General features: G+C 36.9%; 1 protein-coding gene across 2 annotated transcripts in view; it reads left to right on the top strand.

The window, feature by feature from the left end:
* LRRC7 (leucine rich repeat containing 7) overlaps positions 1-27,412 on the top strand; it is a 613,767-nt gene that overhangs the window by 373,879 nt on the left and 212,476 nt on the right. For both annotated transcript variants that reach the window (XM_059884769.1, NM_001192108.2), the window contains one exon: positions 22,489-22,552. In XM_059884769.1, the coding sequence (XP_059740752.1) occupies positions 22,489-22,552 (64 nt within the window). The remainder of the gene's footprint in view (positions 1-22,488; positions 22,553-27,412) is intronic.

Genomic DNA, 27,412 nt, shown 5'->3' with positions numbered 1-27,412 from the left:
TTCAAAACTTTCAATGGTAATTTTTTTATCTGCACATTAACCTGGTAAGGAAAACGTCAAAGATATTTTTAATTCAGGTAATAAGAATTTTAATGTTATTTGCTACCATATAAATAATATTCTTTGTTCCACAGGCAATGAACTGATTTTTGTGTCAATTTTATGCTGATATTAGGGCTTCCCTCATAGCTCAGTCGGTAAAGAGTCTTCCTGCAATGCAAGAGACCCATTCCTGAGTGGGGAAAATCCCCTGGAGAAGCAAATGGCAACCCACTCCAGTATTCTTGCCTGGAGAATCCCATGGACAGAGGAGCCTGGCAGGCTACGGTCTATGGGGTTGCAAGAGTTGGACATGACTGAGCGACTAATCACACAGCACATAATATACATCAGTTCTATATTATATTTCTCCTTGAGGACAAATGTTTGGAATTGTAATTTTCATTATAAGTTGATGCTTTGCAGAAGGATTTTGCAAAAATTGGTGAAACTTTGAAATTTAAATTTTTTCTACAGTAATTACTGTGAAACACAGTTAAGTAGCCTAAGATGTTTCTATAGTAATTACTGAACAATGTGCTTTCAGTATTCCTTGATGTAAGTAAATATAGAAACTGCAGTTTTTAATATTAAAGCATTTGTTACTTTAAGATATTTCTAAATTTACGTTTTAATGTTACATTTATCATGCTTGAAATCAAACTTATTTCTGTGATATACATAATTGATATACAATTTACTCTTTAGGAAAACAAATAGAAACTGGAAAATTTTTAGGAAAAGCAAAAGAATGTAATTCTCATCAGTCTTCTCTAGATCAATAGGTTTGGATATCTATAATTGTTAAAAAAAAAAAAAGACTTGGAAATAAGGAGGATTAAAAAGCAGCAATAAATGTGGATACATTGAGATGACAATCTATAAACTATCATCCTAATTTTGTCCTTTGGTAACGCTAACAGAAGAGCAAAAGGGTATGTTCCATTAATACCATGCTTAAGGAACAAGAAGTAAATGTATTTAATACTAGTGACAGAAAACTCAGTAAGAGAATGAAAATTAGAATCAAGGAAAACTTGCCCAGCATAATGTATTGAGTACTGTACTATGTGTTGAGAATTTCAAAGATATATTGATTCCTTTTATTGAGCTTTTGGTTCTGTAGAAAAGGTATTCTAGCCAAGGAAACCCATGTGCTAAAGCTGAGAAAATGGATAAATTATGCAAAGTACTGGGAGATTCATTTGTGTTGGATGTATTGACTTGTGCATAGCAAAACATACGGTTTGAAAAGTAGAGTAGAGCCTATTCAAATAAGGTTTTGTATGCCAGCATAGAAAGTGAAGGTGAAGTCGCTCAGTCGTGTCCGACTCTTCAAGACCCCATGGACTATAGTTCACCAGGCTCCTCCGTCCTTGGGATTCTCCAGGCAAGAATACTGGAGTGGGTTGCCATTTCCTTCTCCGGGGAATCTTCCGGACCCAGGCATCGAACCCAGGTCTGCCGCATTGCAGGTGGACGCTTTAACCTCTGAGCCACCAGGGAAGCAAAATACGTTTGATTCAGTCAATTTTTCAAGGAATACTGGACATTTAATTTTACCTAATATAGGCACAAGAATTTAACTCATAAGTAGTATAATTGCTAGTATTTATTGAGTTCACCTATATTAACTCATACGATCATCACATTAATTCTCTGAAGTATAAGTACTATCCTTATTTTATAACTATATATATATATATATGTATAAAAATTTTAAGAAAGCCCAGAGATAAATGCATGCACATATGGACACCTTATCTTTGACAAAGGAGGCAAGAATATACAATGGATTAAAGACAATCTCTTTAACAAGTGGTGCTGGGAAAACTGGTCAACCACTTGTAAAAGAATGAAACTAGAACACTTTCTAACACCATACACAAAAATAAACTCAAAATGGATTAAAGATCTAAACGTAAGACCAGAAACTATAAAACTCCTAGAGGAGAACATAGGCAAAACACTCTCCGACATACATCACAGCAGGATCCTCTATGACCCACGTCCCAGAATATTGGAAATAAAAGCAAAAATAAACAAATGGGACCTAATTAAACTTAAAAGCTTCTGCACAACAAAGGAAACTGTAAGCAAGGTGAAAAGACAGCCTTCAGAATGGGAGAAAATAATAGCAAATGAAGCAACTGACAAACAACTAATCTCAAAAATATACAAGCAACTCCTACAGCTCAACTCCAGAAAAATAAATGACCCAATCAAAAAATGGGCCAAAGAACTAAATAGACATTTCTCCAAAGAAGACATACAGATGGCTAACAAACACATGAAAAGATGCTCAACATCACTCATTATCAGAGAAATGCAAATCAAAACCACTATGAGGTACCATTTCACGCCAGTCAGAATGGCTATGATCCAAAAGTCTACAAGCAATAAATGCTGGAGAGGGTGTGGAGAAAAGGGAACTCTCTTACACTGTTGGTGGGAATGCAAACTAGTACAGCCACTATGGGGAACAGCGTGGAGATTCCTTAAAAAACTGGAAATAGAATTGCCTTATGATCCAGCAATCCCACTGCTGGGCATACACACTGAGGAAACCAGAAGGGAAAGAGACACGTGTACCCCAATGTTCATCGCAGCACTGTTTATAACAGCCAGGACATGGAAGCAACCTAGATGTCCATCAGCAGATGAATGGATAAGAAAGCAGTGGTACATATACACAATGGAGTATTACTCAGCCATTAAAAAGAATACATTTGAATCAGTTCTAATGAGGTGGATGAAACTGGAGCCTATTATACAGAGTGAAGTAAGCCAGAAAGAAAAACACCAATACAGTATACTACCGCATATATATGGAATTTAGAAAGACAGTAACAATAACCCTGTATATGAGACAGCAAAAGAGACAGAGAGGTATAGAACAGTCTTTTGGACTCTGTGGGAGAGGGAGAGGGTGGGATGATTTGGGAGAATGGCATTGAAATACCTATAATATCATATATGAAATGAGTCGCCAGTCCAGGTTCGATACACAATACTGGATGCTTGGGGCTGGTACACTGGGATGACCCAGAGGGACGGTATGGGGAGGGAGGAGGGAGGAGGGTTCAGGATGGGGAACACATGTATACCTGTGGCAGATTCATTTTGATATATGGCAAAACCAATACAATAGTGTAAAGTTTAAAAAGAAAAGAAAAGAAAAAAAAATTTATAATTGCTTATATTTATTGAGTTCACCTGTATTAACTCATACTATCTTCATATTAATTCTCTGAAGTAAATATTAGTACTATCCTTATTTTATAAGTAAGGGCACATAAAGAAATCACTTACCCAATGTCACAAAGTTGGTAAGGTGAGGTGGAAGGGTTCTAACCCTTGCAGCCTGACTCAGAACCCTTGTTCTTAATTACCATGGCTCAGCAAGGTAGAGTCCCCTCAAACTGGATTGAAGTTCTGAGGGTATCTGATGATATTTTTGTAGGTTTAAATACATATTGAGTTCAGGAAAGCTTTACATTTGTTAGCAAAGTATCCAAATCTTAAAAAATAAATAAAAACAGCTTTATTTAAGTATTTTTATGTGTGTGCGTGTGGTATGTGTGCTTAGTCGCATCGAACTCTGTAACCCCATGGACTATAGCCTGCCAGGCTCCTCTGTCCATGGAATTCTCCAGGCAAGAATACTGGATTGGGTTGCCATTTCCTACTCCAGGGGATCTTCCCAATGAAGGGAATCGAAACTGCATCTCTTGTACTTCCTGCATTGGCAGGCAGATTTTTTTTTTTATCACTGCACCTGAGAGCACCTGGGAAGCCCTTATTTAAGTATAATTGATATCTAACTGCACATATTGAAAGTAACAATTCGATTAATTTTGAGACATATATACATCAACAAAATCATCACCACAGTCAAGATAATGATCATGTCCATCATCAAAAAAAAACTTTCCTCATGACACTGCTTACCCACTCCCCACCCAGGCAAATACTCTTCTGCTTTCTATCACTACAGATTTATTTGAATTTTCCAGAATTTTATGAAAATGTGATCTTAGAATATATTGTCTTGTTTGGTCTGACTTCTTTTACTGTTTTATTTGTCTACATTTTAATGGTTATCAAATTTTGTTGCTGAAAGTATACATTGTATAAATATAACATAATTTCTTTATCTTCACCTCTTGGTGGATATTTGAGTTGAAAGTTTTCTCCCAGTTTTTGCTCTAAGCAGGCTGCTTTTGCTACAAGTAGGCTACTATGAATAGTCAGGTACAAGTCTCTGTATGACTGTCAAATAAAAGAAGTCAGGAACAAGAAATATTTTTGTTTTAATTCATGTAGGCTACAACATGAGGCAAAGCTAGTCTTGTCTCAAGATTTATCAGAAATTATAATAGTGGTTATCTTTTGGGAGGTAAGTTAATGACTAAAAGGGTGCATGAAGGAGACTGCTGCTTTTGGACTCTGAAAGCATTTTATTTCTTCATCTTGATATTGATTATGTGAGAGTCAGTTCAATATATGAAAATTCATTATACTTCTGATATGTACTCTTTTATAGGTATCTTACACTGGGATTAGAAGTTAAAATAAAAGTGAGGTAGTGAAATGGTTTGGTTCTGTCTAGATGATTTTCTATATGTTATCTGGCATGTATACTTTTTATTGCACTATTCTGGTTATATATTCCTGTAGTATCCTCTTTGGATGTCCTATACCATTACATTTATACCTTTTACTGTGGTTACTCTATTTTACTGTATGTCTTCTTGTTATACTATAAAATTTCTATAAAAGAAGAGATAATGTCTAACTTTCTTACCTCCATGTCCATTATCTGGCATGGTGCTTGAAATGTAGTAAGTACTTGATGAATACTTGGATGAATGAGCTTCCCTGGTGGCTCAGATGGTAAAGCTTCTGCCTGCAGTGCAGGAGACCCAAGTTCAATCCCTGGGTTGGGAAGATCTCAATCCTGGAGAAGGAAATGGCAACCCACTCTAGTATTTTTTCCTGGAGAATCCCACGGATGGAGGAGCATGGTAGGCTACAGTCCATGGGGTTGCAAAGAGTCAGACATGACTGAGCAACTTCACTTCACTTCACTTCACTTCTGGATGAATGATATGAAATTTTTTTTGTGGTTTCCTATGCGTCTGCTCACCTTATTTGGTTTCTACTGAAGGTTTGGCTTCCCCCAATATTTTATGTCTATAAATATGGATATAATTATGTTTATAAATTATGGATTGTTTTGTGTGATATTTTTTATTCATAACCTCAATCATTTGTTTTAGCATACATTTTTCAAACAAATAGTAACTTCTGTCATTGAGTGTTTACCATGTGCTTTCAGCACTTTACATCTATCAACTTATTTAAGAGGTACAACCCAATAATACAGATACTCATATAGTTCCAATTTTATGGGAAAACTGAGACACAGGGATACTAAGTATCTTGCCCTAAGTTACAAGTCTTATAAATGACAGAGCTCAAATTTGATCCTGGACAGTCTTAAAGACAGAAATCATGATTTATCCAGTATAGTATTCTGTGTTTATATATCTACCACATTATGTCACTACATTTCTTTATGTCTTTCAGAACTTTGATAAAATGTTAGCTTTACACAGTGGCTTTCTCTGACTCTTTTATATGAAATAGCAGCTCTCCAAATACTCTCAGTCATTCTCACAATGCTTTACTTTCTTCATAGCACTCTCACCACATGTATGTTGTATGCATGTGTGTTAAGTCCCTTCAGTCATGTCGACTCTGCGACCCTATGGACTGTAGCCCTCCAGGCTCCTCTGTCCATGGTGATTCTCGGGCAAGAATACTGGAGTGGGTTGCCATGCCATACTCCAAGGGATCTTCATGACCCAGGGATCAAACCCATGTCTCTTAGGTCTCCTGCATTGTCAGGCAGATTCTTTACCACTAGCACAGCCTGGGATGCCAGCTGTATTGTATACTTATGTTTATTTCCTTCTCATACATCTCTCCCACTAAAATGGTAGGTCCATAGGGCAGAGACTTTATCTGTTTTCTTTTATCTACATTCTTATATCATAGAATAAGTCCTAATACATAGTAGATGCTTAATAAATATTAAATCAACAAATAAATGCTTCATAGGATCAATTTATACTGTGATGCTTTGGTGCTTACAGGGTTGGCAAAGGTTTCTAAAAACTTCTTTAGCAGAATCACTTCCTGTTTAGAACAGAGACTAAAAAGAGTCACTATTAGACATCATTACACATTCCATGAAGCACAATTGAACATATCCTGGAAATAGTAACTCTGAGCATTTCTGAACATGCCAGTATCATGTGAATTTTTATTCTGGAAGCAACTTTGTTCTGGCAAGGGAAGCCAAAAGAAAAGTTTTATTTGAAATCATTATAATTTTTGCATTTTTAAAAGACATCTGCAGCTTCTAAATGGAGATTGGTATAGAGGACACAATAACCAGTTGACAATCCCAAGGAAGTAATTCATGGGACAAACAATGATTTGAACTAGCGCTATGATGGTGAATATAGACATGAGAAGAAACAGGTTTCAGAGAGAGTAGAATCCATAGGACTTCTGACTAATTAGTTAGGGGTTTCTGATTTACGTAGTATCAACTCATACTCAAGAAATAGAGGAGGTCTGGGAAGATAACTAACTTTGTTTTCAACCTGATAAATTGGAAGTGCAAATGATGTAGCCAAAGTGTTCAGCAAAAAATAAAAAATTTTTAGACCTGGAACTTAGGAGCATCTGTGATTAGATAGTTATATTTTAGTCATCAAATGTTTGAGTTTGCATAGGGGGATACTATGTAGAATATTGTTCCAGTATCAACAGATTCTTAACCAACTTTGTATGATTTTAAAATTGTATTTATTTATTTATTTTTGGCTGTGCTGGGTCTTTGTTATCATGCAGGGCTTTTTCTCCAGTTTCTGCTAGCAGAGGCTACTCTCTAGCTACAGTGTGCAGGCTTCTCATTGCAACAGCTTCTCTTGTTGCAAAGCATGGGCTTCAGTAGTTGTGTCCCCCAGTCTATAGAGCACAGGCTAACTAGTTGTAGCACACAGGCTTAGTTTGCTCCGTGGAATATGGGATCTTTCCCAACCAGGAATCAAACCTGTGTCTCCTGAATTGGCAGGCAGATTCTTTACTGCAAGCCATCAGGGAAGCCCACTGTGTGTGATTTAAGCTGAAAAAGACTTTAATTATAGGACACTGGATAAATGAAAGAACAGACTATATAACAAGTGAAACTTAGGAAAAAGGCAAAAGCAATTTTGAAAAGAACAGTGTGGTGTAATACCATTATTGCCACCACTGAATGCTGAATGCCACTGCTTGTACCGGCACCCTGCCAGCGCTGGGTTCTGACCACCAATATTGAACCATCACCCTGCAGTGTTACTTTTGCCACTGTTGCTGCTTAAGCCATAAAGAATTCTCCACAGTTAGCTTCTGTGGCGAGAAGGAAGCACGTGTCTGATGTAAAGCCCCTGTACCCAATTCACTAATGCCAGCCAGAGAAACCTGAAAACAAGATACCTGGCTTCTGAAAGGGATGTTGATCCCCAACAGCCAAAAACCACCATGTACACTTACTCATCAACATTAGGTTTATTAATTGCTGCAGCATGGGAAGCTGCATACCATGAAGAACCATGGAGTAGCTCAGTAAGAGGGAGTTAGGAAAGACTTCTAGGGGATTTTGGAGAAGGTTTGAGTACATGTTTGTCTTTTCTGGATCAGGTATTCTCTGAAAGTGGGACATTCGGTTATTGGAGATTTGGGCATTTTTTAACCCATGAGACCAGGAGAATAGAAAGGAATTGGAGTTGTCATGGGAGAGGTAGTAACACCCCATAGTAATAGAAGCACGAGGTCTGCTTTGGTCTCTATTCAGGTCTGATTTTGTAGTTGACTTATTTCTGTTTTATTGTATCATTGTCTGAAGAGTCCTCAACTGATAATTTTATGAAATTGCTTATGATCAGCAGGGAAATCTCATGGTTTGGTAGTAGAAGCCAGGCTAGCTACCAGCTGTCAGCTGTCAAGCCTGCTGTTCCTTTCTCAATAGGTAAGCTTTGCCTCCTACCAAGATTCCTAAAGTGGAAATTACCAAAATGCCAGATGTTGGGCATCCAATTTAAAAAATTACCAAGCCTGTAATTTCCAAATATTATTAGTTAGCTCAGGTTGCTGTGACTGAATGATTTGAGCAACAGGAATTTATTTCTCATAGTTATAGAAGTTGGAAGACCAAGACCAAGGTACTGGTCAATTCTGTTCTACAAGAGGACCCTCATAGTCAAAGCTATAGCTTTTCCAGTAGTCAGGTATGGGTGTGAGTGTTGGACCATAAGGAAGGCTGAGCACCGAAGCATTAACGCTTTTGAATAGGGTGCTGGAGGAGACTCTTGATAGTCCCTTGGAGAGCAAGGAGATCAAACCAGTCAATCCTAAAGGAAGTCAACCCTGAATATTCATTGCAAGGACTGATGCTGAAGCTGAAGCTCCAATACTTTGGCCATCTGATGTGAAGAGCCGACATATTGGAAAAAAGACCCTGATGCTGGGAAAGATTGAGGGCGTGAAAAACAACATATATACGTATATATGTATATACTGAAATTATTTCTCCAGTAAGTTTAGTTAGCATCTACCATCTCATTTAGAGGCATAAAAATAAAAAGTAAAAAAAGAAGAAATTTGTTTCCTTATGACAAGAACTCTTAGGATTTCTTCTCAACTACTTTCGTACATATCATACAGCAGTGTTCCCCATAGTCATCATGTTATATATCACATCTCTTACATAGATTTTAAAATATTATTTTCTATTGCTCAGCTTCTCATGAGAGACTTCATATTGGTTGCATATAAACCAAAATGGTTTGGTGGATTTTTTTTTCTGATCTACAAAATTTATGACAGTTTTTCTTATAATAGTCCTCTGATAGCATAATACTTTTCAAGAAGCAAAACCATAACAATATTTTCACTAATAATTTCCTTTCATAAAAATGCAATTCATGTTGATCCACAAAACCAATACAATATTGTAAAGTTAAAAAATAAAATAAAATATATCTGATACATATCTAAAGGGGCTCAATTTAGTCTCATGACCTCCCAAGCTAAATCTACCAGAGAATGGTTCCCATTAGAGAACGTAGCTAATTTAGGATACTATAAATGGCTGTAGACAATAATATCTATAGGGGGATTATAGGTAGTAAAACCAGAAAGATAGACTAGTATCAAATTATAATTTCCTTGAGTACAATGTTGAGGAATTTGGACCTTTTCCTGAAATAATTTGATTTCTGTGCCCAGAAATGACATGAATTGAGGGATTACTCTTTGACAGTGATAAATATGGATTAGATGAAGCTGAAAGCTGAAGGTAGGCAACTGGCAAAGAGGCTGTTACAAAGTCCCGGGTCACCAGAGCCCATGAAGTAAGAGGGGCTAAACCAAGAAGTAAGTAAACTAACAAGTGAAAGCAGCTAAGGGATTCTTCATCTTTTAAACCCTAATTCTAATATCATCTGATGTTGTTCAGCCACTAAGTCACGTCCAACTCTTTGTGACCCCGTGAACTGCAGTATGCCAAGTTCCTCTGTCCTCCTTATCTCCCAAAGTTTGTTCAAATTCATGTCCATTGGGTCGGTGATGCTATCTAACCATCTCATCCTCTGCCACCCTCTTCTCCTTTTGCCTTCAGTCTTTCCCAGCATCAGGATCTTGCCCAATGAATCAGCTCTTCACATCAAGTGGTAGAAGATTGGAGCTTCAGCTTCAGTATCAGTCCTTCCAATGAATATTCAGGGTTGATTTCCTTCAGGATTGACTGCTTTAATCTCCTTTAATCTCCAGTCCAAGGGACTCTCAAGAGTCTTCTCCAGCACCACACTTCAAAAGAATCAATTCTTTAACACTCAGTCTTCTTTATGGTCCAGTTCTCACTTCTGTACATGAATACTGGGAAAAAACATAGCTTTGATTGAACAGACCTTTGTCAGCATGTTATCTGATATGAAGCCTTTTCTGGGTCAGGCAGAGAGGATGAAAATTTCAAAATCATTGAACTTCTGAATTTTCTGTTAGAATATAAACTCCATCAGAGCAGGGACTATGTTTGTTGTATAAATCCTTGGATTACTGTTTAACACATAAGAAAAACCTCCAATTATCCATTATTATTATTAATTTTAAGTTTTTATGTCCATTTCACTAAGTTGTGAGGTACCTGAAGGCAGTGACGACATGTTAGTCCTAGCCCTTAGCCTAGCATCTGATGTGTGCTCAATAGATGTTTGTTACATTAATGAAATAATTGTTTTTTTAATAAATTTAAAAGGCTTAATTTACAAGGAATTTGTAAAGTGAAGTTTCAGGGTAATACAAAAAAGAGACAATCAATCTGTTACTTTGTCTACAATGACAATGATGTATGAAGTATCAGACCTTTCTTTCTCTTTGGGCACTTAGCTAAGTGTTTTGTAACACTGACAAAAAGTGAATCTTTCCTCAGTAAAATTCAGGTTCAAAAATATAATTTTTGACAGTACGTTGAGAAACACTGTTTAAACTTACGACTTTTTCTTTTTTTTAACTTTACAATATTGTATTGATTTTGCCATATATCAACATTAATCCACCACAGGTATACACGTGTTCCCCATCCTGAACCCTCCTCCCTTCTCCCTCCCTGTACCATCCCTCTGGGTTGTCCCAGTGCAGCAGCCCCAAGCATCCAGTATCGTGCATCAAACCTGGACTGGCAACTCGTTTCATATATGATATTATACATGTTTCAATGCCATTCTCCCAAATCATCCCACCCTCTCCCTCTCCCGCAGAGTCCACAAGACTGTTCTATACATCAGTGTCTCTTTTGCTGTCTCGTATACAGGGTTATTGTTACCATCTTTCTAAATTCCATATATGCGCGTTAGTATACTGTATTGGTGGTTTTCTTTCTGGCTTACTTCACTCTGTCTAATAGGCTCCTGCTGCTGCTGCTAAGTCGCTTCAGTCGTGTCCGACTCTGTGCGACCCCATGGACTGCAGCCTACCGGGCTCCTCCATCCATGGGATTTTCCAGGCAAGAGTACTGGAGTGGGTTGCCATTGCCTTCTCCTATAATAGGCTCCAGTTTATATAATTACCCATAAGAAATAGTGGTATTAGAATTTGGTGTCTTTAACAGATCTTTGATTGAAATGAGTCTTCATTATGAGGCACATTTCACAATGGTCTCATCTGGAGTTTATTTGTTACCTATTGTTCTATTTGGTTTCTCTTGTACAGTCCATTATTTCTTACAGATATTGTATTATATTTTATTTCACAACTTCTGACTGCTGATTGTTATATTTTAACATGATAGACTTTATGCCAAATTATATCCATGAGGGAAAAATTAGTCCTGTTTCAGTTCAGTTCAGTTCAGTTGCTCAGTTGTGTCTGACTCTTTGTTACCCCACAAACCGAAAGATGCCAGGCCTCCCTGTCCATCACCAGCTCCCAGAGTCCACCGAAACCCATGTCCATTGAGTCAGTGATGCCATCCAACCATCTCATCCTCTGTCGTAGTCCTGTTTAAGGCCAATCAAAAAGTTATCCTAAGTGAATTTGTTTTTAAATGGCTATTTTAAGTGATCATATACAGCTGAAAGAATATATCATTCTAATTATTAAATAAAATCAAATGTTATTTCTATGTATTGATAAACACCATAAAAAATACCAGTAATGTAGGTTTTAGCATTCAAATATTAAGGGAAGAATCTCTCATAGTAAATACATAGAAGAAAAAAATCTAGTTGAGTCTGAGGCAAATATTTTAAGAAGAAGCTGAATTTAGGGGAAAAATTGTGAATATATAACAAATATAAAAGTGAAGAGGTATACAGATTTGAAAAATATTATCTTTACCTTATTTCTGAAACTATAAAGTAATAAAAAGTAAAGAAACAGTATATATATAGACCTACAGTCATTGTTTCTGAAAAGTTGAAATTGTAACCATCAGAAATCATACCAAAATACACAGAATAATTGATGAAAATGAAATTGTCAAAATGAAAAACTATAATTTTGATAAGTCAAATTCAGGAAGGAAAACACATAAATTACTTATAACATTGTTGGACCTAGAAGGTATTATGTTATTAATCAATGAAATAAGTCAGACAGAGAAAGATACATACATACATAATTTCTATGATAAAATACATACATACATAAATACATACATATACATGGAATCTGAAAACCAAAACACAGGATCAAACAAACAAAAAACAGAAAGAGATCACATAGAGATCAGATGGTTGCCAGAAGGGAAAGGCATCAAGGGGATGAGTGAAATGGATGAAGGAAGTTAGTACAAACTTCTAGTTATAAAATAAATAACAGGGGTGAAATGTACAGCATGAGGAATATAGTTAATAAGTATGTTATATCTTTATATGGTGACAGACGGTAACTAGACTTATCATGGTGATCAATTTGTAATGTATAGAAATGTCAGATCATTATGTTGTGCACCAAGAACTAACATAGGGTTGTAGGTCAATTATACTTCAAATACAAACAAACAAACAAGCTCATAAAAGAGAGATCAGATCTGTGGTTACCAAAGGGAAGAAAGCAAGGAGGGGGTTGAAGATACAAATTTTCCAATTATAGGGTAAATAAGTACAGGGATCAAGACCATCCCCATGGAAAAGAAATGCAAAAAAGCAAAATGGCTGTCTGAGGAGGCCTTACAAATAGCTGTGAAAAGAAGAGAAGTGAAAAGCAAAGGAGAAAAGGAAAGATATAAGCATCTGAATGCAGAGTTCTAAAGAATAGCAAGAAGAGATAAGAAAGCCTTCCTCAGTGACCAATGCAAAGAAATAGAGGAAAACAACAGAATGGGAAAGACTAGAGATCTCCTCAAGGAAATTAGAGATACCAAGGGAACATTTCATGCAAAGATGGGCTCGATAAAGGACAGAAATGGTATGGACCTAACAAAAGCAGTAGATATTAAGAAGAGGTGACAGGAATACACAGAAGAACTGTACAAAAAAGATCTTCATGACCAAGGTAATCACGATGGTGTGATCACTCACCTAGAGCCAGACATCCTGGAATGTGAAGTCAAATGGGCCTTAGAAAGCATCACTACGAACAAAGCTAGTGGAGTTGATGGAATTCCAGTCAAGCTATTTCAAATCCTGAAAGATGATGCTGTGAAAGTGCTGCACTCAATATGTCAGCAAATTTGGGAAACTCAGCAGTGGCCACAGGACTGGAAAAGGTCAGCTTTCATTCCAATCCCAAAGAAAGGCAATGCCAAAGAATCCTCAAACTACTGCACAATTGCACTCATCTCACACGCTAGTAAAGTAATGCTCAAAATTCTCCAAGCCAGGCTTCAGCAATACGTGAACCGTGAACTTCCTGATGTTCAAGCTGGTTTTAGAAAAGGCAGAGGAACCAGAGACCAAATTGCCAACATCTGCTGGATCATCAAAAAAGCAAGGGAGTTCCAGAAATAACATCTATTTCTGCTTTATTGACTACGCCAAAGCCTTTGACTGTGTGGATCACAATAAACTGTGGAAAATTCTGAAAGAGATAGGAATACCAGATCACCTGACCTGCCTCTTGAGAAACCTATATGCAGGTCAGGAAACAACAGTAGAACTGGACATGGACCAATAGACTGGTTCCAAATAGAAAAAGGAATACGTCAAGGCTGTATATTGTCACCCTGTTTATTTAACTTATATGCAGAGTACATCATGAGGAACGCTGGGCTGGAAGAAGCACAAGCTGGAATCAAGATTGCCAGGAGAAATATCAATAAGCTCAGATATGCAGATGACACCACCCTTATGGCAGAAAGTGAAGAGGAACTAAAAAGTTTCTTGATGAAAGTGAAAGAGGAGGGTGAAAACGTTGGCTTAAAGCTCAACATTCAGAAAATGAAGATCATGGCATCCAGCCCCATCACTTCATGGGAAATAGATGGGGAAATAGTGGAAACAGTGTCAGACTTTATTTTTCTGGGCTCCAAAATCACTGCAGATGGTGACTGCAGCCATGAAATTAAAAGACGCTTACTCCTTGGAAGGAAAGTTATGACCAACCTAGATAGCATATTCAAAAGCAGAGACATTACTTTGCCAACAAAGGTCCGTCTAGTCAAGGCTATGGTTTTTCCTGTGGTCATGTATGGATTTGAGAGTTGGACTGTGAAGAAAGCTGAGCACTGAAGAATTGATGCTTTTGAACTGTGGTGTTGGAGAAGACTCTTGAGAGTCCCTTGGACTGCAAGGAGATCCAACCAGTCCATTCTGAAGGAGATCAGTCCTGGGTGTTCTTTGGAAGGAATGATGTTAAAGCTGAAACTCCAGTACTTTGGCCACCTCATGCGAAGAGTTGACTCATTGGAAAAAACTCTGATGCTGGGAGGGATTGGGGGCAGGAGGAGAAGGGGACGACAGAGGATGAGATGGCTGGATGGCATCACTGACTCGATGGACGTGAGTCTGAGTGAACTCCGGGAGTTGGTGATGGACAGGGAGGCCTGGCGTGCTGCAATTCATGGGGTCGCCAAAAGTCGGACATGACTGAGCGACTGAACTGAACTGAACTCAAGTACTAGGAGTGTGATGTATAACATGAATAATGTAATTAACACTCCTGTATATTCTATATGAAAGTCACTTAGAGAGTAAATACTAAGAGATCTCATCACAGGAAAAAAATTTTTTTTCTTCTTTTGTTATCTATATGAAATGATGGATGGTCACTAAACCTATTGTGGTAATCATTTCATTATATAAGTCAAATCATCTTGCTGGACATCTTTAAACTTGTATAGTACTGTATGTCAATTATAGGTCAATAAAAGTGGAAGAAAAAAAAACAAAATCAATTGAAGCTTCAAAAGCTTTACAAATAATTTTATACATATTTTCTATTTCTTTTTAAATTATTAAAAATGAATATTATCTCTAAAAGTCCCAAAAGCGCCTTTGTACTTAATTTAAGTAGTAAAATATTCATTTCTGCACTAGCTTAGTATTGTCAAAAAATGTCTTTTCTAATCAAGAACAAAAGTGCTAAGACTATTTCTTTTATTTCTTTTATACTTTTGCATAAAACTCAAATTAATAAATCAGGATTTTTTTTAAATGAGTGGGATATCAGACACTTCTAGGATTTAAAAGATCTTTATTTTAACTTTAGATCTGCCACCAATATGCCATGTGACACTCTTAGAGGTACTTAATAGCTTGGTAGAAGGAGTGTGTTTAGAAATATGCTTTTGGAAGTAAGAAACAGAATTCTGAGTAAAAGTGGCTTTTTAAGTAATAGGCACCTTGTTGTCCATAACAAAGCCTTGAGATAAGCAGTTCTAGAGTTGGTTTCAGTGGCTTAATGATTTTACCAAAAGCGCTTTCAATTTTTCTATATACTATTCCCAGCATGTTGGTTGTCATCCTTGGGTTTGTTGCCTCATGGTTTCATAGTGTCTGTCACAACTCCAGACCTCACATTTTCATTCAAACATGAGACAAAGAGGAGAAAGAGGGACCGGGGAAAGTTCGCATGCCTCTCTCCCTCTTTTTAAATCAAGGGGAAATTTTTTTCTTAGGCTCTCCCTCAGAATCTCTTTTCCTCCTCTTTCTGTTCTAGTAACCAGAACTGAGTCATATGCTATGTCCTAGCTGCAGAGGAGGTTTGCCTAGTAACTCTTTGGCATTTCCAGTTTCTGATGCAGGCTGATACCGCTGGCAAGGAAGAAAGAGAAAGGAAATGACAGTTGTCTGGGAAACCAGCCATGGCTACCTTGGCAGATTATTTTCAAAGGGTTTTATCTGCTAAAGTTCAAATTCTATGACATCTTAGTCACAGAGTGTCTCTGTATTATACATCAGTCAGCTTTATCAGCACTCTAAGGCCAGATCTATCTAAAAGTACATGAATATATAGAAAACCCAATGTGGCAAGTTATATTTTTTTTTCAAATAATAGAAATAATGATCCTGAAACAATGAGCCTGTGTGTGTGTGTGTGTGTGTGTGTGTGTGTGCATGTGTGTGTGTGTGCATGTGTGTGTGTGTGTGAAAAGGGTCTCATAAAACACACAGGGTCCCTGCTCAGTTTAAAACTATAGGAGTTTTAAAATAGCTTTGCCTGAGTGTTTTTTCAGTAGCATTTGAGACCTATTCATGAGCAGACAGTGTAGGTTGCAGCATATTCTAGCGCAGATGAACATCTTCATAGTTGACTATATTTCCCATAACCTCTTGATTGGACTGCTTCAGTGCAAGTTAGGAGCTTCAGTTCCTCCAGTGTGGTCATCCACAGAGATAATTGTTGTAGTTTCTGCTCATATGTCACCATCCCTCCAGAAAGAGTTGAAAAAGTCTTATACAATTTTTTCTTTGTTGCATTGTCATGAGTTAGGAATGCATACAAATGTTTGGTCAGTGGGAAAATTCATGTTCAGAGTGAATGAATGATTGGTTCTGGTCATAAACCCAAGAGGACTAGAGAGAGAGTAATGAAATTCAGCCTTCTCCTCAATCTAATTAGAGCAGTGCAGAAATTGTCCTATATCTGGTTGCTGTTTCAGTTTAGTTCAGTCTCTCAGTCGTGTCCATTTACAAGGTACTATTTTACACTTCATTGGAGAAGTTTATCTTACTATATGAACTAGAGGTCATCTTCAGAAGTCGCCTGTGAGTTTATTTCTTCATACAGAATATTTTTTCATGCTATGCATTAAATTAGAGAAATGTAGTTATAGGAAAGAAAAATTTTTCAATATGACATCAAGAAATCAGCTTAAACTTTTAAATGTTGAATATTTAAAAGGAAAAAATATTTCCCAAGGACACACTGAAAATATGTGACAGTTTGATATAAATTATATATTTTAAATATTTTTCTAATAATTTAAATACTATAAGGAGACCTATCTTAATTAGAAGCATTCGCAAATTGCTTAACTAGAATTAAAAACTAAGTCTTCTCAATATTCTTCAACAAAATAATAGATGGTTTGTGTGGTTACATGTCCTTCTGGGATATCCAAGGAGTCAGTTTAGCTTTTTGTTGCTCTTCTTAGGAGGAAATTGAATGGATATGATGGAGAGTACATAAGTATTGTAATTGTAACATTGCCTTAAGATTTAGCAATAATAAAGGAAGAATTGTCTTAATTTTTATTGGAATATAGTTTGATTTACAATGTTGTGTATTATCAGGTATACAGCATAGTGAATCAGTTATACATAAGCATACATCCATTCTTTTTTTAAGATTCTATTCCTGTATAGGCCATTAAGGGAGAATTTTTATAGAAAATATTTTATCATAGAAATTATGTTATTGGATACTAGATTTTATATTTTTTCTGGTGTGTAAAGATAATGAATGTACATTTCTTCAAAATAAATGAGGTATGCCAGTGTTGCATTTTGAAAGAATATCAATTCCTGGGCCTTCTTGTCCTCAGTACATATGTCATAAGAAATGATTTATCTCAAAATATAATGTTCATTTAAAGAAAGATTGTGAACAAGAGAAGGACCCAATAGTGTGGTAGAATTGGCATGTCCAAAGTATAAAATGCAAATGTCCATTTAACACAGGAGATGGATTAAGTAAAGTGGAAAGATAGTATATGCTTTCCCTAAGTTCCAATGAGAGAGAAACATCAGACAGTAGGAACTGAGGGGAGTTTTCCTATCCTTGTGACATGAATAGCCACTAATTAGAGAGTGTCTGAGAACATTTGAAAGACAAGTTAAAAGCTGGAATGTATAAACCCATGCCAAAAATTTGCAGAATCTTGCAAGAGTCAGCAAACCCAAGTTACTGCACTGGGAATTTATGGAGAAACAAAAATCCTGCCAACTTAATGTGGCTTCAGAAGTAATTGTACACTTAAATAGATAAAACCTCTGAATCTGATAAAAAGCAAATCACAGATTATACAATTTTATCAAAGTGACAGATGTACCAAGATATTGCATTATTTCCCGTAATTGCTCTAACTGGAATCTTTTACCAGATTTGCAATTGGATAAATGCTATAAAGTAATAGCATTCTAGTAAGGATTTAATTTTCATAAGTGCAACCAAATGACACTATTAAGAACAAATGCCCCTAGATTCCAGTAACATGTACCCTAAGAATAAGAATTTCAAATAGTATACAAATATAGTTATCTAGTGGCAATTATCTAGTGATAAATATTTCCAGTCCTTAATTTATCTGTTATATCAAGTTTTGAAGACTTAGATATTTCTTACAGGCCAGGCTTATATCATAAACACATGGAGCTATCTAGATTGATGTAGACCAGGAGTTGGAAAATTATGGCTTCTGTTCCAAATTTGGTGATCCCTTTTTTATAAATAAAACTTTACTGGAAAACAATCATCTTCATTTGTTAACATGTCATATATGGCATTGCACTACAATGGCATAATTGAGTAATTGAGACAGAGACAATATGGCCCACAGAACATAAAACACTTCTTATCTAGCCCTAAACAGAAAAACGTTTGTTGACCCCTGGCATAGACTACAGTCAGCTTTAGAGCATATCCTTTTCTTAAAAACATTCATATTTAAACAATGGTCAAGCCAAATAATTCAGGCCAGATTTAGATGACTAGCCACTGCTGGAAAAAGAGATCCTGTGTCAGCCCTGACACTAACTTTCCATGTGACCTTAAACAAGTCACCAAATCTCCTCTAGAGAGAAGGGAACATTCCTTTTTTCTGAGGTTGCAGTGCATAACACCAAATGGCAAAAATCAACATGGTCTTTTAAAAAAGAATGTGAAAATCAAACCAGGGAACATGTCTAAAATAGTTATAAATGCAAGGAGAGCCTGAAGTGAATATTGGGAGCTGAGAGGCAGAGCCTGATTGGTCAGAGTTTCAAGCAGACAAATGAGGATGATGTGATCAAATTTAAATCCTGTATTCATGATAGGAAAACACACAGGCTTGTATTTTCATGCACTAAGAATATGTCTACGATTTTATGGACTAGAATGGAGAAGAACACAATTTCGTCACCTGCAAAAAATCATTTAAAGCGTTCTCCTAGTCTAAGAAATGTCCTATAGAAAAGAGAAATGTTTTTGATCATATATATGGGAAATAGTCAAAATGAATCTGTTAAATAATCATAATAAGCATTTGTATATTTTATGAGAAATCCTGCTGATAAGAAACCTATTTGACATTTTTTAAGCAAGATTCTTTGGAAGGACTGATGCTAAAGCTGAAACTCCAGAATTTTGGCCACCTCATGTGAAAAGTTGACTCATTGGAAAAGACTCTGATGCTGGGAGGGATTGGGGGCAGGAGGAGAAGGGGACGCCAGAGGATGAGATGGCTGGATGGCATCACTGACTCGATGGACGTGAGTCTGAGTGCACTCCAGGAGTTGGTGATGGACAGGGAGGCCTGGCGTGCTGCAATTTATGGGGTCGCAAAGAGTCGGACACAACTGAGTGACTGAACTGAACTGAACTAAACTGAAGCAAGATTTGCCAGAATGTACTGGCCATCTGAATTTTTTAAAAATCATGCAACACATAAGTCCTTAGGAAAACTTCAGGAAACTCTAACCTCAATAATTTCTTAAAATATTTCCAATTCTGAAATTCTTCCCTAAGTTTTTCAATACCTAACTCTTAAAGACCACCTACCATATGTCAGGCACTATTTATGTGCTTTAACTTATTAACTTATTTTAATCATCAGAATAACCCTATAATGTAAGGATTCTTATTATCATTCCCATATTACAGATCAGAAGCAAAGATATTCTTGTTGGTTTAAAGTCAAACAGCTAGTGAGAGGTAGAATTGGGATTTAAACCCAGGTTGTCTGAATTGATTCTGTGTCCTAAACTGCTTTCCTTTTAGAGTTTTGTTGCTGTATTTGAGATATCAAAAAAAGTGAAAAACTCACCTACATATTTCACTTAGTATTTTTTATTATTTGGAATTTTTAAAACGTACTAGTTGAAATGTCAGGAGTAAACTTAACACAAGATATAGATATTCTAAGACAGATGAACTTCAGCTTTATCTGCCTTTAACGTTATGCATAATTCTTAGTAAGTAAGCTAATGTATATTCATTACAATATTCATTAAATCAGGCCTATTAGGATATCTCTTTAGCAACTGTTAATTAATTGTAGATGCCTGGTAAAAATTGAGTGGTTTTTCTTTGTAAATATTTCTAGAATTCAAACATCTCACTGGTAAAGAATTATTCACTCATGCACATATGAATATCTTCACTAAACAAACACTGACTGAGAAGCTGTTTGTGTGACTGACAATTTACTTGCTCTCATGAAGCTTGAATCTATCAGGAGGGAAATAATTAGGAAGTAAACAAAAAGTATTTTAATTTTCAGTTATAAATATTAAAATAAAAATGTTAAATACTTTCTACGGTAAGTGTTAAGAAGATGAAACAGGGCAATATACAAAGTGAAGATGTGAAGGGAGATTTAATTTGGGGATATGAGGAGGAAACATATGAGCTGAGTTGAAGAGGAGCCAGCTTTGGAAAGATTTATGGGTAGAATGTTATAGGCAGGAGAAGTAACAATGATAAAAGTAACAGTCATGGATATTTTACACATTTCTACCACTTTTACATATATAATATGAACATAGGTTGGTAAACATCATTTAACACAATTGAGTACCAATTTCATTAGAACTTGCTCATTAGAACTTCAGATAACTAGGTGAACATTACAAATGAGTCTGAATTATCAGCAAGTTACTTCGTTCAGACAAGTGATGATAAAATTGTCAGCATAACTGATGGAGAATGTGACCCAAACTGTAACCAAGTCCTGATATTTTCTCCCTGACCTATGGTTGTGATCGTGCCCTCCAGGCCAGTCATTTGTAAGGGGAAGTCATACCAGTTAGATTCCTGTGCGGAGACAGGGAAATAGGCCCCAGACCCACACTTTACCATAAGGACAAAGGCGTACAGTCGAATGAGTACACTATACTCACATTTCTTGTCCATGAGACCTGATTACCCTGTTAGAAAATGCAATCCTGTCATAAGAATTCTTCTTATCTTCCTCCTCTGCTTAACTGTTCTTCATAGCACTTACAACCTTCTAGTATATTATTTTATTTTACTTAATCATTTTATTTATTGTCATTATCATCTGCACTGGAAGTACAGTCCTTTCAAGGAGTAATTTTTCTTTCTTTTCACACAGTGCTATTCCCCAGACCCCAGAAGACTCTCTAGCACATAATAATCTTTCAAAAGCAGTTTATGAGTAGAGAAAGAGTACACGTTTTGTTTTTTTTTGTTTTTTTTTTTTTGGCATTTCTGAGTGCCTGAAAGAGTCTGAATTATAGTAGTATTTCATTTGCTGCTCATGAAAGTCCTATAAGATAGTGGTTACATGGACTTTAAAGATGAAGGAACTAAATTTTTTTAAGATTTGAGCCAACAATGCCTCCAGAGTTTCTGTACATAGTCAAGACTTGAGGATAGCATTCTGGTTAGTGGGGAGATAAAAAGTTTGAAAATCAGAAGAATGATACTACCTTTTCCTATGTTGTTTGTTATAGTTGAAAATGGCTTAACAAATACTGATTATGTATGTAATGTGCATGAGTACTTCTAAGCTTTGGGACCAACTCTCCCCCAAGGTTTACAGTTATTCAAAGCTGTAACATCATCAAGCCAATATGCTTAGGAGATAATGAGTACAAAAGTTAGGAGTAGGGGATTTTAGTACAAGCTCCTATGTATAAAATAAGCTACCGGGTATATAGTTTATAATATCTATAAATGAAATATAACCTTTAAAAATTGTGAATAACAACCTTGTCCATCTGAAACTTACATGATATTTTAAATCGACTATACCTGAATAGAAAAGAAAAAAGTTGGTCTATAACAGAAATTCATTTAAGGTAGTAAAAATTGACAAGATTGATGATGAAATTGTGGCCATACTGTGGAATTTTAAAATGCTTCATGAAGAGCTGAGTTTATCCTTTGGTTCCCAAGCCTGTGTGGATTATTAAAAATATGGATGTTAGAGCCTCAACTAGTACCTTGTACTGGTACAGATATTTAACAAGCTTCCCAGACTTTCATTAAGCAGTCAGGCTTGTACTCCATCCACAGACTGGCATTTGGAAACATGGTAAGCTACTAAAGGTTTTCAGGTAACAGTTTGAACATGTTTCTGTATATTTGAAATTTACTTCTCCCTGAAAAATACCCCCATATCTGTACATAATATACCCAGATAAATCTGACAAGAAGGTGGCTGGAATGTTTTTTGGAGCAATGTGTCATACACTGCCTCACAATATTTTTCTCCATCTGTTATAGGTCAATGCACAAACTGGCCCAGTTGGAAAGACTTGACCTAGGCAATAATGAATTCAGTGAGCTGGTGAGTGAATACATTTTCTAAACTTGACTAATAAATCACCAGGAGATTATTTCTGTTGCTCTTTGTAACCCCAGGTATTAAATCAAGTGCACATTTACGTTTTCTAAATATAAAAACAAAATAAAATCTGAAATTAAAGTGATTGTTTAGCTATATAGTAAACTACAGGTAACTGAATAATATTAGGATTAACTTTTTTTAAAAGGGTAGGGTAAATAGATAGGCAGATGCAAATTGTCAGTTTTGAGCACGAGCTATGTAGCAGACACCATGTTCAGTGTGTTACATATGTTGCCTCATTTAATCCTGATTTGCCATGGTACCATAATAACTTTATAGAAACAAGCTGAAAGTGGTCACTGATTTACATATCTTTTATGTGGTTGAACAGGGCTTCCCTCATAGCTCAGTTGTTAAAGAATCTGCCTGCAATGCAGGAGACCCCAGTTCGATTCCTGCGTTGGGAAGATCCACTACAGAAGGGATAGGCTACCCATTCCAGTATTCTTGGGCTTCCCTTGTGGCTCAGCTGGTAAAGAATCCACCTGTAATGTGGGAGACCAGGGTTTGATCCCTGGATTGGGAAAATCCCCTGGAGAAGGGGAAGGTTACCCAAGCCAGTTTCTGGCCTGGATTCAAGACATCCTGGATTCCATGGCCTGGATTCCAGACATCCTGGAATGTGAAGTTAAGTGGGCCTTAGGAAGCATCCCTACGAACAAAGCTAGTGGAGGTGATGGAACTCTATCCAAGCTATTTCAAATCCTAAAAGATGATGCTATAAAAGTGCTAAGCTCAATATGCCAGCAAATCTGGAAGACTCAGCAGTGGCCACAGGTCTGGAAAAGGTCAGTTTTCATTCCAGTCCCAAAGAAAAGCAATGCCAAAGAATGTTCAAACTACTGCACAATTGCACTCATCTCACATGCTAGCAAAGTAATGCTCAAAATTCTCCAAGCCAGGCTTCAACAGTGTGTGAACCATGAAATTCCAGATGTTTGAGCTGGATTTTAAAAAGGCAGAGGAACCAGAGATGAAATTGCCAACATCCGTTGGATCATTGAAAAAGCAAGAGAATTCCAGAAAAACATCTACTTTTGCTTTATTGACTATGCCAAAGCCTTTGACTGTGTGGATCACAAAAAACTGTGGAAAATTCTGAAAGAGATGGGAATACCAGACCACCTGACTTGCCTCCTGAGAAATCTCTATGCAGGTCAGGAAGCAACAGTTAGAACTGGACATGGAACAGCAGACTGGTTCCAAATAGGAAAAGGAGTACTGTTGTCACCCTGCTTATTTAACTCACATGCAGAGGACATCATGTGAAACACTGGGCTCGATGAAGCACAAGCTGGAATCGAGATTGCTGGGAGAAATACCAATAACCTCAGATATGCAGATGACACCACCCTTATGGCAGAAAGTGAAAAAGAACTAAAGAGCCTCTTGATGAAAGTGAAAGTGGAGAGTGAAAAATTTGGCTTAAAGCTCAACATTCAGAAAACGAAGATCATGGCATCCGATCCCATCACTTCATGGCAAATAGATAGGAAAACAATGGAAAGAGTGACAGATTTTATTTTGGGGGTCTCCAAAATCACTGCAGATGGTGACTGCAGACATGAAATTAAAAGACTCTTAGTCCTTGGAAGAAAAGTTATGACCAACCTAGACAGCATGTTAAAAAGCATAGACATTACTTTGCCAACAAAGGTCCATCTAGTCAAGGCTATGGTTTTTCCAGTGGTCATGTATGGATGTGAGAGTTGGACTGTAAAGAAAGCTGAGCACCAAAGAATTGATGCTTTGAACTGTGGTGTTGGAGAAGATTCTTGAGAGTCCCTTGGACTGCAAGGAGATCCAACCAGTCAATCCTAAAGGAGATCAGTCCTGTGTGTTCATTGGAAGGACCGATGTTGAAGCTGAAACTCCAATACTTTGGCCACCTGATTTGAAGAGCTGACTCATTTGAAAAGACCCTGATGCTGGGAAAGATTGAAGGTGAGAGAAGGGGATGACAGAGGATGAGATGGTTGGATGGCATCACCGACTCAATGGACATGAGTTTGGGTAAACTCCAGGAGTTGGTTATGGATAGGGAGGCCTGGCGTGCTGTGGTCTATGGGGTTGCAAAGAATTGGACACAACTGAGCAACTGAACTAAACTGGACTGAACTTAGACCATAAATGATTTGGTCATTATTCCAGCCTTTATCCAGTTTATTGAGGCTAAAAACTGACTTTTATTCCTTTGTGATTAGAAGTTTAATCTAATTTTAGGAGTTGCATGGTCCCTTTAGGTTGTGTTCATCTTTCTTGCAGAGAAATGCTCTGTCATCTCTTGCCTTTCTCTGCATGTCTCTTTAAGATGGAATTTGGGTGAGTGCAAAGGAATGTACATGTCTTTCTAACTTGAGGGAAAAAGACCCCCGGTCTCAGACTGATTTTCAGAAATGTTGGCCTCTGAGGATGATGTCTGCAGCTGATACTACCTTCTATGTCCAGTCTGCAGTTCTGAACCTGCAGTCAGTCTTTTGGGCTCAGGCAGTACCCACCTGGTAGCATTGGCCATCTCCCTCTTGCTGAAGGTGCAATCACCCAGCTATCATTGCGTGTGCATGCATGAGTCCCTACCCTGTCTTCCCTCCAGCACCATGCTTGGCAGTCTGTCCCTGAATTCTGTTGTGAAGGAACCCTCACCAGTTACAATGCTGCTGCTGCTGCGTCGCTTTAGTCGTGTCCAACTCTGTGTGACCCAATAGACGGCAGCCAACCAGTTCTTCCCATCCCAGGCAAGAACACTGGAGTGGGTTGCCATTTCCTTCCCCAATGCATGAAAGTGAAAAGTGAAAGTGAAGTTGCTCAGTCGTGTCTGACTCTAGCGACCCCATGGACTGCAGCCTACCAGGCTCCTCCGTCCATGGGATTTTCTAGGCAAAAGTACTGGACTGGGTTGCCATTGCCTTCTCCGACAATGCTGCTAGTGGCCCTAAACAAGTCTACAGGCTCCGAGAATCCACATGACATGCAAACTGAAAAAGGTCCAATAAAAAAAAAAATTTCAGAGCTTCCTTTTGCCTGTTAAACTGCACTGCCAAGCTTGCTCTGCTTTGGATGCACCTAACTTTGTTATAGGGCAGCTGGCAAGGTGGCCTCAACACAATATATCAAGAGGACCTGGTACCTAGTATAACACACCTCTGGTATTTTTAAGGGAAACATTTATTAATTTAAGTAGAGCGAGAGGTAATGGTAGTGCATAACAGTAGCAAAACTAGTTTATACTATTTTTAAAATTAGTTTTTAAGAAGGTAGGATCTGCCCATGACATATAACTTGGCCTAGTAGTTGAAAGAACATGCACAATGGATTCAGATGACTGAGATTTAACTTTCATCACTGGTTAGCTGGGTACCTTTAGGTCTGTAACTGACTCTCTATCCTCAGCTTCCTCTTCAATAAAATAAAGGTATCAAACCTAACTATCTCATAGACTTTTTGAGAGAATTTCATGTGAGAGAATCTATAATAAACAATGTGTGTTTCAAATGAATTTCAATTCTGTCCTGTATAGCATTTTGCAATCCTTTTGTATGGATACTTTGTGAATCAATGTTTTACTATAAATATTTGCATCAACAAAGATGAATAAGACATGTTTTTTTTTTTAAATTAAGCTTACTAAAAGTAAAATTTAAATACATGTATTTTACCTTCTGCTGTATGATGTCTAAGAAATCATCTGAGCAAAAATATCTTTTACTTTTGAACTCCCAATATTCCCACTTGTCACAAAGTAGGTCTCTTAAACATTTTGTTTTGCATTTGTACTGGGGTACTTTATTTGATAATACTCAGTAATTTGGTAGGGTAGGGGGATGGGAGTATAATTCTAGAACTTCATATCTCTAATATTATTTACTTTTAGCCAAATTTTTGACTTTCATTAATCATACATGTGGGAGTAGCTGTTGTTCCTCTGACAGTAACAATTTTTAATGTGAAAATAAGAGAATTTGCTCTGATAAGAGACCTCTAGAAGCAATATCACATGGAGGAAAGGGAATTAAATTCCAATCTGTAGCTAAATACTGACACATAGAAGATTATTAGATGATTCATTTTGTGACACAGTAAAGAAGTGGAGAGATGGCAGTAAGTAAAAAAAGAAAGAATGGGGAAGCCTAATGAAGAGAACAGATGTCTGCTTGTTACAGAAGCAATGTACATACCCTGCATAAGGTTTGAACTGGATGCCTACTTATGGATGCTTTTGTAGTAATAAAAGATTCTACATAAAAGAAATTATGCTTCTAATAGCAGCAAATTCTAGAAGATTCTGGACATAGTTCTGAAACATAATAGATTCTTAAAGCTTTTTTTCCCCCAAAGATATCTTTTACAGCTTTTTATTCAATATAAAAATTAAATAAATGTTCATTTAAAATTTATAAAATTAAAAGTATAAAGATGATAATATAAATAATTGATGATTTCATCCACTTGTGTAATCATTATTAATAATTTTGGTATATTCTTTTTCCCCTCTCCCATTTTCTTTTTTATGAGATCAAATGAATATTACTTGGGGCCTGATCACAAATGGTACACTGTTAGGCTGATGTGTGGAGTTGGATAGTATCAACCCTTAAACCCTTTGGTATACCCTAGGTAATACAGTCTTCACACTGTCACAATAATGAATAACATCTGAATGTCAAGCAATGGTCAGGGATGTTAAGACAGATTAAATGATTATCATGGGGTCCAGAAGCTGTATGATAATATATTTCAAGATTATAGAGATTTATCCCATAAACTAAGAATTGTTACTGGTTCTGAACTGGTGGAGGAAAT

The sequence above is a fragment of the Bos taurus genome, chromosome 3 (assembly GCF_002263795.3).
Source record: "Bos taurus isolate L1 Dominette 01449 registration number 42190680 breed Hereford chromosome 3, ARS-UCD2.0, whole genome shotgun sequence".
Classification (NCBI taxonomy): Eukaryota; Metazoa; Chordata; class Mammalia; order Artiodactyla; family Bovidae; genus Bos; species Bos taurus.
The sequence above is the reverse complement of the archived record's forward strand: the minus strand, read 5'-3'. Positions and strand labels throughout refer to the sequence as shown.